The sequence below is a fragment of the Arachis duranensis genome, chromosome 8 (genome assembly GCF_000817695.3).
Source record: "Arachis duranensis cultivar V14167 chromosome 8, aradu.V14167.gnm2.J7QH, whole genome shotgun sequence".
Classification (NCBI taxonomy): Eukaryota; Viridiplantae; Streptophyta; class Magnoliopsida; order Fabales; family Fabaceae; genus Arachis; species Arachis duranensis.
In genome coordinates, this window is record NC_029779.3 from 33,692,827 (window position 1) to 33,706,475 (window position 13,649).

The 13,649-nt window shown below is 38.2% G+C and overlaps 1 protein-coding gene across 1 annotated transcript; it reads right to left on the reverse strand.

Moving 5' to 3' along the window:
• Nucleotides 1–622: 622 nt before the first annotated feature.
• Nucleotides 623–3,580, reverse strand: LOC107462464 (trihelix transcription factor ENAP1). The gene is made up of 2 exons (XM_016081058.3): nucleotides 2,448–3,580; nucleotides 623–920 (listed from the first exon to the last, which is right to left on the reverse strand). The coding sequence occupies exons 1-2, from the start codon at nucleotides 3,361–3,363 to the stop codon at nucleotides 907–909; spliced, it is 930 nt and encodes a 309-aa protein (XP_015936544.1). The 5' UTR covers nucleotides 3,364–3,580; the 3' UTR covers nucleotides 623–906.
• Nucleotides 3,581–13,649: the final 10,069 nt, after the last annotated feature.

Genomic DNA, 13,649 nt, shown 5'->3' on the forward strand with positions numbered 1-13,649 from the left:
TGTGCTTTGTCACAAAAACTTGCTCCGTTCAACATAGGAAAAACTGATCCGCTCATAAATGGTTATCCATCCTTATCCATCTTTGTTGTAACAAATTGAACTTTTTTTGGTACAAACCATCAATTTCAGGGGTCGCTGGACTTAACTCGCTTTGCGTGCTTTGTGAAAATGTTTTTGATGGTCACTTTCATTCTCTATTTTGAAAACCATTTTCAAACAAACTTGGTTTTTGCTCTTTCTTTGGGCCTAAGCCGAAAAATTCACCTTTGTCAAGCTACAAAATCAGCTATTCAGGTAATACCTAAAAAAACCACCTATTCAGGTAGAAAGGGACATATGGGTCACGTTTTGTAGCTATGGGCTTCAAACACTTCTATCATATGACCAAAAAGTATGCACATTTAAAGTCCATTATAATAACAAACCAAAAATACAAACGTTGTGATATAGTCATGTAGTGTTCGTTGATGTTGACTAAATAATCCAAAGTTTCTCATTCATTAAAATTACAAAATCCCTTGTCCAAAAAAAAAATTACAAAATCAATTTATAGTTTTAAATGTACATAAATTCCATTTTGTTTTCAGTTTTTTTTTTAACCTAACTTATTTGATAAAAGAGATTAAGGTTGGAAATAGTGAATTAGAACAATTTCTAATTGATTACATTATCCACAATCAGCTTGTTCATGTTTAAGAAATTGATAGATAGAGTAAATTCTCTTCACAAAGGACAGTATAGCATTATAACTATAAATAAATACAACCCAACCTAAATTCTTACTAAGACATTTTTTTATTTTTTTTAGTTAAAAAAAAGGGGGCAAATATGCTTCCATGACCAAACGTAACATCTATCTAATTTACCCATTGGAGTTTTCGTCCATCATCAGTGCATTACTAGTTGCTACGAGAAACTATCTGTTAGAGTAGAAAGAAATATCAGATCTCTGATCCCACTAATGAGAGAGAGAAAAAAAAAATGAACAGCAGAAGACACAATTATCCAAGGTCATGCCATGAATGTTAACACTAGTAGACATTTATAAAACATAATTAAAGAAATTTATAATATTATTTGGATAAAATCACTTGTTTTTTCAGACAATGAATAAGATTTTAAATTATTTATAACAATAATTAATAAATAATTTTATTGATGATGAACAATCAAGACATGAATCATGTATTTACTCAGTATCATGATTACTATTAGTTGTATTATAAAAACAACATTTGATATTTAGTGATCTCAATCTGTATTAAACAAAGTCCAACACTAATTTCCTTCCATTCTGGTGGTCCCAACCAAACCTATAATCCAAATAAAAAAGGTTTTAAATTTTGATACCTCTAATTTGGTGAGGGACTGAGCCAGAAAAATTGGGCATGGATGGTTTGACCAATTCATATACAAATAAAATAGAAAACTGTTTTCCTTTAGCAACACTATTACTTTACATCACAAGTTCCCAACTCCCTCAACTCTATCTCAATAATTTTTTTTCTTCCTATCTCATTAATTTTTATTTTCTCCTTGATCTTTGTGCTTTAATTGTTTATCCTAGCAAACTTTGTTGGGCTTTTATTGCCCAGACTTGGTATCATGGAATTTGAATTTGTCAGTATTTCTTTTACTTTATTTTAACTTGCTATAATTGTATGGATGAGTATACAATGACTCAATAAGTAAACATTGCAACAATGAATCATAGCATGCACCATGCAACCCAAACCCTCAACTAAACTTATCACATTGTTTACCTTAATATCACCAACATTTAATAAAACAAATAGCAAATATCAGACATCTGAACTTAAGATATTCTGTAAGCTTTGTGGTTTTAGTATAATTATTATAAGATAAACAGAATATAAAATTCTACAGTATTATTTCATATCAGATAGCAAAAATCGGATAAAAACTAAATACTTAGTCAACCCTTTTGCTTTTCTAGAAAGTTTGGCAGCACAAGTGGACCTTGCTATTCACATCCAAATGACAAAGCCAAGTGACAAGCACATAAAAAATTACATATAACTGGGAAGTAAAACAAACATCCAGCAATGATGCCAAATATAAGAGAAACCCAGTCAAATGAAGTTTCCTTCTGTTACAATTCTAATTTCCAAACAGAACAAAAATATTACCTTTAAGATTTTTAGTAAACATTAAGTGTTCTAATATCTTTAGGCACAATATGTATAAAAAAGCTACTTCTTCAATCATATATTTATATTCCATGTTACATGGGGAGTTAAAAATATATAATTCTATGTCTAATTCTAAAGATACAAAACAACCGACACATTACCTTACAATCTTACATTACCAGTTACCACCAATAAAAAGTTAAAAACCAAAGGCAGCATTTCAATTCAAAGAGAGATGCAAAGACACAAAAGCAAAAACAAAACTATGCAAAAAAATAAGTAATTAAAGCTCACCAGCAGCATCATTAGAAGAGTGATTATTGATCTTGTGTATGTGAAGCTGAGTCTCCATGAACAGCTTCAACCTCTGACACTCCAAATCCTTAGCAAACTGCATCCTTTGTTTCTCCAACTCAACCATTTGCTTCCTCTTCGCCGCTTCAACTCTCTCATATATCTCACCAACTTTCTCAATAGCATGTGCCAATTCTCGGTACCCAATTTCCCATTCTTCATCGTTTTTTGTTACCCTTCTCCTCTTCTCGCTGCTCCCCTTTGAATCTTCACTCTCCGCCGCAGCCGCCGCCACCGCGGCGGCCGCAAAAGCCGAGAACTTCCGGCGAAAATAAGTGTCATCGGAACTCATCGGCGCAGGTCGCTTCTTTGTTCCGGATCGGGGACCTACCGGAGTCACCGTCCACGGCGGCGGCGAAGGCTTCGCCGCCGGAGGGGATTTAAGGCGAGGGGAGGATTTCACCGGCGGGGACTGCTTTTTCAAAGGATACGTGTCTCCGATGAGAGAATCGATGCGGTGGAAGAAAGACCATGTGCCGGAGTAAACGCGTCCGTCGCCGTCATCGTCGCCGGCGGTGGAATCGGAAACCCTAGCCCTCTCGACCTTGTACTTCTTTTTGAGGGTATCGATGCGGTTCTTGCACTGGACATCGGTGCGGCGGTGTCTCGGGTCGTGGCCGTGGGCGGCGTTGACGGCAGCGGCGACTTCCTGCCAGTGATTTTGGCGGAGACTGCCGCGGCTGAGGGAGAGGTAACGGGAACCCCATGCGTCGATGAGGGTGGAGGTGGCCTCCTCCGACCAGCAGTCTTCCCGTCCGGGGAACGGTGAGGGCCGAGTCGTCGTCGGCGGCGGAGGAGGAGGAGGAGATGATGCGGGTGCGGCATCAGGAGATGGTGCTTCGGCGGGGGATCCCATGGGGAAAAGGTGAGGCGCGGGTTGCGGTATTTGGAAGGCGTAACGGTGTGGTGGCGGTGGCGGTGGGTTCGGCAGAGAGAAATTACGGTTGGTTGGTTCGCCTGAGAGACAAAGCTTTGGCAATGTACTTCGTTAGGCCATTAACGTGCGGGAAACACTGCTTTTTGTTTTTTCGTTGGAATTTCTTTTTGGGCCTTTGCTAGGAAGGAAGGCCCCTTTGGACAGAACTGGGTTCGAGTTTATGCACTCTTTATGGGCCTTTAATACGGATGTTAGGGTTAAATTAGTTAAACATTGTATAATAAAAAAAAACTGCTTTTGATTCTGAACCAAAAACAGATCGAGGTCTATGGACATCGAAGGATGGATTAGCGATATTTGGGCCTACTATTTTCAATGATATGGTCTAAACAATCTAAGTCCAAAAGAAAAAAGAAAATACATGACCAAAAACCAAAAAGATTTAGCAAAAAAAACAAAAGAATATGGAAAAGCTGTTGTTGGATTAGAGGTCTATTAGAATTTGGAAGTTGTAATTTTGGTTGTTTTGGAGGGGGCTTTATTTATGATGTTAACACCACAGCGACCAAAAATATAAACAATTAAATGTCTTTTAAAATGAGGATTAGTTAAATTATGCTAACGAATTATAACTTAAATGACAGTTTTCTTATCTACGTAGAGGTCTTATAATCATGCATTTTATGTATATTTATATGTCTTATTTTATTTTATATATTTTTAATATGTATTTATATTTTAATACATATTTTATAAAATAGTTCATTGATTATATAAGTTTTAGAGGATAAATAATAATGGTCAGTAATACAGGAAAGAAAAAAAAGAGAGGATCTTGGAGTTCTCTAATAGCTAATTTTTTAATTGCATCGCTACTGTGCTTTGGTTTATGACAGGGTATTATGTCGTCAATACATACATAGTGGAAAAAGGAACTAGTTTAATCACATGGCATCTAGGGATAACCCTCTTCTCCAAAGCTGTATCCTAGAGTTGTGGGGAACCTGGCAATCTCCTCGGAAGACCAACCCATATCCTCCACCAAGAATCTCATTGCTGGCCCGATCCTCTCCGGCGAATATGACATAAAAGCAGGGAACTTTCTATATGCAAGAGCACGTGTATGCGAATATGAAACTGCACTTGTTAGGATCAAACCCCATTTCCTTTGCCATCTTCACACCTTTAACAACCCATGATTCATAAACGCCTCGCTCGGGTGAAACATAACCAACATTGAGATAGATTATAGAACTCTGAGGCACACCCAAATCTCTCAAAATCTTTGTGTTGGGAATCAAATTCTTTATCACATCACACAACACAAAAGCCATTGCACCACGCTTCAATGAACTAATAACTTCTTTCTCACTTCGAACAACACTCTTCAGGACCTCATAGCGCGGAATCAGGCACTTCTCCAAGCTCCTAGGCTCCTAGCTAACAGGGTTTGGTTCTCAATCACGAGTTTTGGAAGGTCAACGCTTGAAAAAATCCCAATGGAGGAGAAAAACTTGAGCTTGGGCTTAATGATCTTTTCTGCATCAGTGAGGAGCAACATGGGTCGCTTCTGAATGTATTAGCGATCTGGGTTTCGGAGAATCCATATTTTCTGAGGAGGGCTAAGACCGCGTTTGGCTTTTCAGGGGTTTTGAAGTGAACCTTTTGTGACAAAAGCACGGCGGTTTCGGGAGAGAATCCGCATGTGGCGATTAGGTAGGAGATTGTAAAGTTGCGATCTTTTGGGCGTTTGGTATCTTTGGTTGCGAGTGAATTGAAGAAAAGGAGATGCCATTTATGCTGTTGAAGAAGATTCAATTGGGATTTGGGGTTGTTGAGGTTTAGGGTTTTAAAGGAAGAAGCTAACCTTGAAATGAGAAAATTGGGCATCATTTCTTTGCATGGTGGTGGAAGCTGAGGTTCAGCTATGGCTGTTCTTCTGAGTGCTAATTTGATCCTCCACCTCCACACATGGTTGAATCAACTCACTGATGCAAAGCTTCAAAGATTCACAAAAGGAGCAGCTACAATGCACTGAATAAGATTTAAGACGAAAAAGATGGCCAAAGCATTCAGCATAGTTTTAAAAGTTAGAAGGTTTTAGGGTTTTTTAAGAGGAGCCGAATTTGAGTGGGAGAGTTGACATTCAAATTAGAGAAACTAATGTCCTTTAAGATTCTCTAAAAGGAAGAGGAGATAAAATGACAAAATGGAAATATGGAACACATATTTGAGGGAAGGATTTTTTTATTTAAATTATTTAAATATAATATTTAAGGAGATGTGTAATCTATAGTATATTTATGTTTATCGATTAACAGTCATATACTCATTTAAAATATACTCATTTAAAAGGTTGTAAATTTGAGTCTTCTTATTTTCGGTGAAAGAAAAAAAAAAACATACGCACGATCAGTTTATATATCTATTATTTTTAATATAGAATTAATTGATATGTTTTGATTTATTTAGTAATTAATTAGTTAATTAGATATTTAGAATTTATTTGGATGAGAATTGTTGAAAGAGTAGATAATTAGAATTTGATTAGGCATATATGATATAATTTTGATCGAAGGTTTTAAAAGGCTTAGAGAATGGAGGATTGAATCTATGACATTCTTTAATGTTAATGAAATAACCTTTTAAAACAAACTTTTAGTCTGATTCTGTTTGAACTCGGTAGCGGAGAAATTATGAGACAATTTCATTTTGTCTCATGAATATCAGAAAACAGAACAGAGAATGGAAGAGAGAAGCTGACACCATCATGTATCCTGGTTCGGTTGCCTTGTGCAATGCAACCTATATCCAGTTTTCACCACAACAGTGGTAGAATTTTCACTATAGTTAAAATATTACATACACCAATTTCACAGGATTGACACAATCCTTTCACTCTCAAGTTCTAACCTAACTTTACTTGGTTATGTTAATACCTAACTATTCACTCTTAGTACTCACCTAACTAAGAAATGGGTACCTCACTGGTACAAGATACAAGACACATAATCAACCTAAAGGAATCTGAAATTACTCTAGGCTTTTCACTCAAGTGTTTCTCTCTGCCTCTTTTCATTCTTAGACTTTTACTTGAACTCTCTCATTCTATATTTTTCCTCAAGAAATTACAGAAAGATAAACATTAAAAAAATTACAATCTGTAAAACATGAAGGAGATTGAAGTTTCAACAGCCTATTTGCTATGTGATAAACCAGATTTGCTTACCTCTGATTTAGTTCCTCATTCTGGCGGAATGTTCCTTTGACTAGAAAGCACTGTCCAAGTTGATAAATTTTTTCAGAGAACTCTTCTCAAAACATAAACTTCAAAATACTGGTTCTCTCTCCTTAATTTATAAAGGATGAAAAATCTTCTTTTGTATCTCCTTGCATGATGTTGAGTTGCTCTTTCAAGTCAATCCTCGAGCTTTGTGCTTCACCAACTTACTTTTTCACTTTCTTCCATTAATCATCAAATTAGAAACTTTGGTTCTGACATTCTTTCTTGACCGAAAGCTTCAGGACAACAAAAAAATATTTTCAATGGTAAACCCAGATCTGAACTCTTGAGATACTGCTTGGTCCACAAGAAATAATTTTGGCCTTTGATTCACAGCAATCACCTTTTTTATGTATCCTAAATTGGATTGGTAGAAAGTTTGAGATGAAGAGAAGAAAATAAAATGCATGTAGAAGGAAATGAATCACCTTTAGCTTCTGATTTATCTTGATATGGTTTTATGTGGGTGATTAGACCTTTGCCTTTCTTGCTTAATCCTTCTCTTTCTTTCTTTTTTGGTGAACAGCTTAGAAACTAAGCTTTCTCTCTCTTTCTCAGAGTTCTGACCGAAGAGGAAAAAGTGAACGTTACCTTTGGGGAATGCACTTTCGAGGGATCAACTTTGAGTGATCAATTCGAGCTTGGGTTGGTTATGATTCATTCATCCCGTTTGATTTCTTTGATATATGCAATTGGGCTTTGTTTGAAATTGTTGCCCACAAGAATAGGTTCAGCTTGTTCTGTATTGGGCTGCTGCAACAATGAATTTTGGCATGTAACACTTAATCACAAATAATTAACATTAATTGGATAATTGGCCCAATAAAATAATATTTGTCATCATTAATTAATTTAATTAATTTCTATTATAATTTTTTATTGGTTATTTTTAATTAAATAATATATTCTCTTGTTCATTAAATTAGTTAATGAATCATGCTTAAATTTAAGTAAATAATGCATTCTCTTATGTATAGTTATACAATCATATACATTAGCTTGTTTAATTAAATTATATTATTAAGTAAATCATATTTAATTAAGTTATATTCATAATTATTTTATTTTTAATTTTTTTGTTGTTCACGGTATTTTTTAGATTTGTCGTAGATCGGAACTCCATTTAAGGGTATGCCGTTGAGTAATAGGTTGCTGGATGCACAAGGCGGGATTCGAACTCCAGACACTTGCTTAAACGAACGAGTGAGAAGACCACTCGACCAACCCAAGTTGGTTTTTGTAATTATTTTATTGTAAAACAATATTAAACGCAATAGGCAATAAGTTTCAGAAGACTAATGAATAGTAGTTGTACAATCACCTCGGTAGCTTTTGGCATGTCCTGTGATTCTGGAGTTTTCGCCGCCTGAGTTGCTACTACCTTATATTTGGGAGGATGGATTCGGATATGTAGTGGAGTTAAGAGATTTTATCTTCAACAATACTTCATTCTATGTATTTGTGGAACGGTGGAGACCAAAGACCCGTACTTTTCATCTTCCATAGGGCGAGGTCACCATCACAATCCAAGATATGACATACTATCTTGGATTACGCACATATAGTGACCTGATAGGCAGTTGCATAACAGATTTCCAACCGTTTCATGGGGAACCCCACATGGCAGTGGGTTGCGGATTTGCTCGGTGTGAGGCCTCCACACCAGCCCAAGGACAAGAAGCAGAATTTCGGGTTGAAGATGATGTGGCTCATGAACAGAGTGGCCCACATTCCACCAGGGGCTGATAAGGCTACTCTTTGCCAGTATGCCAGATATTACTTATTTATGTTGATCGGAGATTTTCATTTACACACCAGTCATCCAACCTTGTCCCCCCTCAGATGGCTGCCGCTCCTGGAGGTCTTTAATAGTTGTAGACGGTTGTCATGAGGCTGTGGGATGCTATCTCACACCTATTATTCATTGTGCAGCGTGGTCTGGTGTGATGCGATGGAGATTGCTGGGTGCGTGCTCTTAGTCATGTCAAGGATCTACCATAGATTCCTGACTTTTTGTCCTGTTGGATACGATATTCTCAGATTTTCTCTTACTTTGAGGTAATTACTTACTATCTTTGTTGTAATAATAAGAATGTGCATTATTAAAAACTAACAGATCTTTTTTCCAATAATTAGGTTGGCAGAGCTTGGACAGTAGACTCGGGACAACCATCATGAAATAGGCCTTAGATTGCGTTGTAGGACGGATGATCTGAGGTTTGACGAGGTACGACATCTGGAATCTTCATATGTTATACACAAATTACTCTTCTAGTTCTTTGACAGTATTATGCGTGTTTCCAGTTCCGGTGTACATCGTATAATGACCCCTAGCTACTGCAGATAACACCCGGCTGGATTAGGAGCACTGGTGAGATTCGGGCATGAAAATATGTTGTTCAACTGGTGTGATTTTATTTTGTGGAGTTTCATCATGTGGACAAGGTAAAGAGACAACTTGGTGGTCAACAGCATCGGCCAGAGGACCCGGTCAATGTCGATAAGTTCTTATTCAGGAAGATGTGTTAGACCTTTCACCAGATGGTCCAGGTCGTAGGCGACGAGCTAGGAGACACGTTAGAGATGATATCCGTAAGCCAGCTCGGAAGGCCCGAGCTCATGGAAGGGTGCCAGCCCAGTAGGATGCTTATTTGTCAGATGAGGAGACAAAGTATGCACGCAAAGAGGAGATCCCGAAAGGCCTTCTGGTTTCTACCCAGCTGGATGTCCCATCACTAACGTTATTTTCTAAACATGAGGCGGATATTGCTCAAAAATTCATGTCAAATCCATCCACAATAGCACTGTAATATGATTTATCATTCACAGGAGCACAGCAATATGGCATTTCCGAATTCATGTGTCAGATTGACTTACCTGAGTTGTATGACCCCATGTGTACGCCCCCAAATGTCATGGACGACCTGGCAGGTAGATATCATGGTAGAGAGATAAGTCGGTTCATCAGGTAGGCAAGCCTTCCACATCTGGGGCCACCACTTATCGACCTATGCACATGGCAATCCCTATCATTCAGCAACAGACTCCTACACAGTAGGACTATGCTTAGGGATTCCCAACGTATGAGGCTACACATGCAGCTCCCATATATCCTCCTGTACCACCCACAAGGGTGTACCAGACTATTTTGCCACCTCCTCTACCTTCAGGTTATCAGTTATGCCCGCCATCTGGTCATCGGTCATTCTGTTCACCGACCCACTCGACCTTAGTGAGAAACACGTCAACCTGCATGTGGGACGGGTCATCGACTTGATCACCATCCTCGATAGTTGTAGTTCCTTCACTATATCTCTTTTATAGTGCCTTATATCATGTATTTGTTTTTAGGTATTTGTAGCCTTTAGAACTCTTGTTACTAGATGAATTATGTAGTAGTTGCTTATCTTCGATATGTATGTTATATTATTTATCCGAATGCTCTATTTGAAAACATAAAAACTCAACATAATGATGGAAACAACGCCTTTTATTCAAATGATTAAAGACTTAGACACAAACGTTAAAATTACATAAACTTTTTGAAGTTGACATAAAATAAGACTACATTGATATTAAAATACTATATCACTTATCTGATGTTGGAGCATTAGGACATCCTCGCCTCGTGTGACCTTCCTGACGATAAAGACCGCACCCCTTCTCAGATTTCTCAACTACATCCATCTCATAACGCAGTCATATTGATACTGGTCATCCTTTTGCTTTCCCGCACATGGATGGATTCGGCTTGAGCCTTGCACCATACCGCAGGGCCCACATCTTCTCGTATGGTTTAGGAGGAAACTCCATCTCATAAACTTTAAACACTGAACACATCCGGTATACTAGATCAACAAATGCGTCCCACTCAACACTCGCTGCAAATCATGCAGCTAAAGCATGATGATAAGGATAGTGCAAGGCTTGGAAAACTCCATAGTCACACTGCCGCATGTTGAACCTAACACAATATGAAATTTGGAACCATCCCTCCAAAGGCTCAGACCCTTATGCACAAACAATTGTTGCAACCGCTCATAAGTTTTCTTCACAATAGTAGTCACAGGAAGGTTTCTCGTTTCTTTTAGAACAACGTTGATATACTTAGAGAGATTCATTGTCATGTGACCAATTCGACGACCTTCATCACAGTACTGGAGGTACCATGCCTTCCTTAGTGTCCAATCAAGCATATCCCTTGATAACCCCCTTTAATGCGTCCAAGTACTAATCACATCCCTTTTTACTGGACTATAAACTGCATTTACAAGATACTGCTTTCCCACAGTAGATTAAACTGGGGTATTGAAGTTGGAAGCCATATGACGTATACAACAAGCATGGCGAGCTGTAGTAGGATGCCAACCACTATTGGCAGCATTAAGAGCAGTGCGAATGGCTTGAGATCTATTAGATATGAGAAGTAGGCTATGCTGTGAAGTGACATGTTGGCTAAGGTTTTTCAGGAAAAAAGACTGTGACTTAGTAGACTCGGATTCCACTAGTGCAAAGGTGATGGGAAGAATGTTGTTGTTTCCATCTTGGACAACCACAATTAGCAGCGCACTCCCGTATGTACCATACAAATGCATCCCGTCAACCAAAACAAATGGTTTGTAGTGCTTAAAAGATTCGATACACAGCGGAAAGGCCCAGAACACCTTATGATAAGCTGGCTAAAATCTCTATCAATCATGTTTCTGTTGTAGTGTGGAACTGCAACACAACTATGTATGGTACCAAGAAGACAGTAAGCTTGTAACAGAATAGGAATCTTGTTGTACGACTCTTCCCAATCGCCATAAATTTGAGCAATTGCCTTCTCCTTTTTGATCCACACCTTTCGATATGATGGCTTGAAACGATAACTTTTTTGCACTAAATTTTGCAACACTAGGATGGATACAGATGGATCAGCATGTTAATTGGTAGGATAACGGTGCAAATCAGACTACTGTCTAACTGAGCATCATCTTGAGATATAGTTAGAGCCAAACAAGTATGCCCCCTCTAACCTCCGCACCTCCCTACAAGAGAACTCATAAATTCCAACATCTAAGATAAAAATTAATGTACAGTAATTTAATTCTACAAACTGTTAAATATAACATTTACTAGTAATTCAGATTCTATCGAAGTGCTGCACGTAGACTCCATGGACAACCAGTGGAGGATTGCTTGCATCGACAATAATATTTCAATCTATCCGACTCCAGCACCCTATACTCGGCATTTCTTCGAATACTGTAATTCTTCGCTGCCAAGAGAACGACATCTCTACTCCTAAACCCGTGACCCATTCAAAATTCTACCCCTCCATCCGTGTTATAATCCTCATTGTCACCAAGCTTGAAAGGGTCTTATAGTTGCATTGCATCCAAATTAAGAGTATGATAATGGTTGGGAACTTCTGATAACTGTAGAACAAGCAACGGGGGAGGAAGAAGAAATTGAACACCTCTACCAAATGGAGTATTTGACACATACTTTCCAGACGACTCACTACCGTTGGACGATCCGGAGTTGACAATATAATCTAAATTAGAGTCATTCAACTTTAGCTCTACATTATCCCGCTGGATTGCATGGGGTATTGAAGAAGATGGCCCAAAACTACCAACCACGTCACGAACCTCCGCATACAACTCCCATCACATGTTGCGGCATTAGTCGACTATGCACATCAAACATTATACTGACGTGCTTATTTTCTTCAACCCAAAACGTCCTATTTTTAAAAACTCTAATAGGCAATGCTAATAGGTGATGCATGAGCATCATTTAATATTTTCCTAGTTAATTAGGTTAATTTCGTAATTTTTCTTGTCTTTTCATCAAGATACTTTGAGTACTTTGCTTTATATGTTTTGCAGGAGATTATTGAAGATTTTCATAATAACAAAGGCAAAAACAGAGAAGCACTGAACTCAAAGAATAAGTAGAAAACCTTGAATTAAGGACCTAACTTATCCCATACACTCTTGAATCTTGATTTTGTGTATTGCATAATGAGCAACTAATCTCCTCTGTTCAGATTAAGAGCTCTGTTGATTCTTATGGATTAATATTATTGCTTTTCTATTTTTGATTTATGCATTGATGTGTTCTTGAGAAACAAGTTTTCGTTGTTCATTACAAGGATTTGAATATATTGAAAAATAGTTTGAATCTGAATTAAATTCTATACTCATCTTAGAAAAGTTGTTTGTTAGAATTAAACTTGAAAACTTCTTATTCTTTTGAAAAAAAAGGGAGAAACGACAACCTTTTTGAATGTGGTAGTGATTGACGAAGATACAATCGCGAGGGGAGGAAGACTACGACGGTGATCTGCGAACTGCGAGGAGAGGGGGCTACAGTGGTGACTGCGAATTGCGAGTGAAAGGACGACGCAGTGGTGGTGGCTCTGCGAATCGCGACTGGGAGGGCATGAGCGTTCGTGAATGACAATGGCTGCGGCTGATTCTGTCACGGCGGAAGGACGAGTGGTCGTTGAATGATGGCATGGCCTTCGCGCCCCCTCCTGCGTCAATGGTAATGGCTGTGGCGGTTGATGAGCGGATAATTTGTACGCTTTTTGGCATTGTTTTTAGTATGTTTTTAGTATAATCTAGTTAGTTTTTAGTATATTTTTATTAGTTTTTAGTTAAAATTCACTTTTCTGGACTTTACTATGAGTTTGTGTATTTTTCTGTGATTTCAGGTATTTTCTGGCTGAAATTGAGGGACCTGAGCAAAAATCTGATTCAGAGACTAAAAAGGACTGCAGATGCTGTTGGATTCTGACCTCCCTGCACTCGAAGCGAATTTTCTGGAGCTACAGAAGCCCAATTGGCGCGCTCTCAACGGCGTTGAAAAGTAAACATCCTGGGCTTTCCAGCAATATATGATAGTCCATACTTTGCCCAAGATTTGATGGCCCAAACCGGCGTTCAAAGTCACCCTCAGAAATCCCAGCGTTAAACGCTGGAACTGGCAC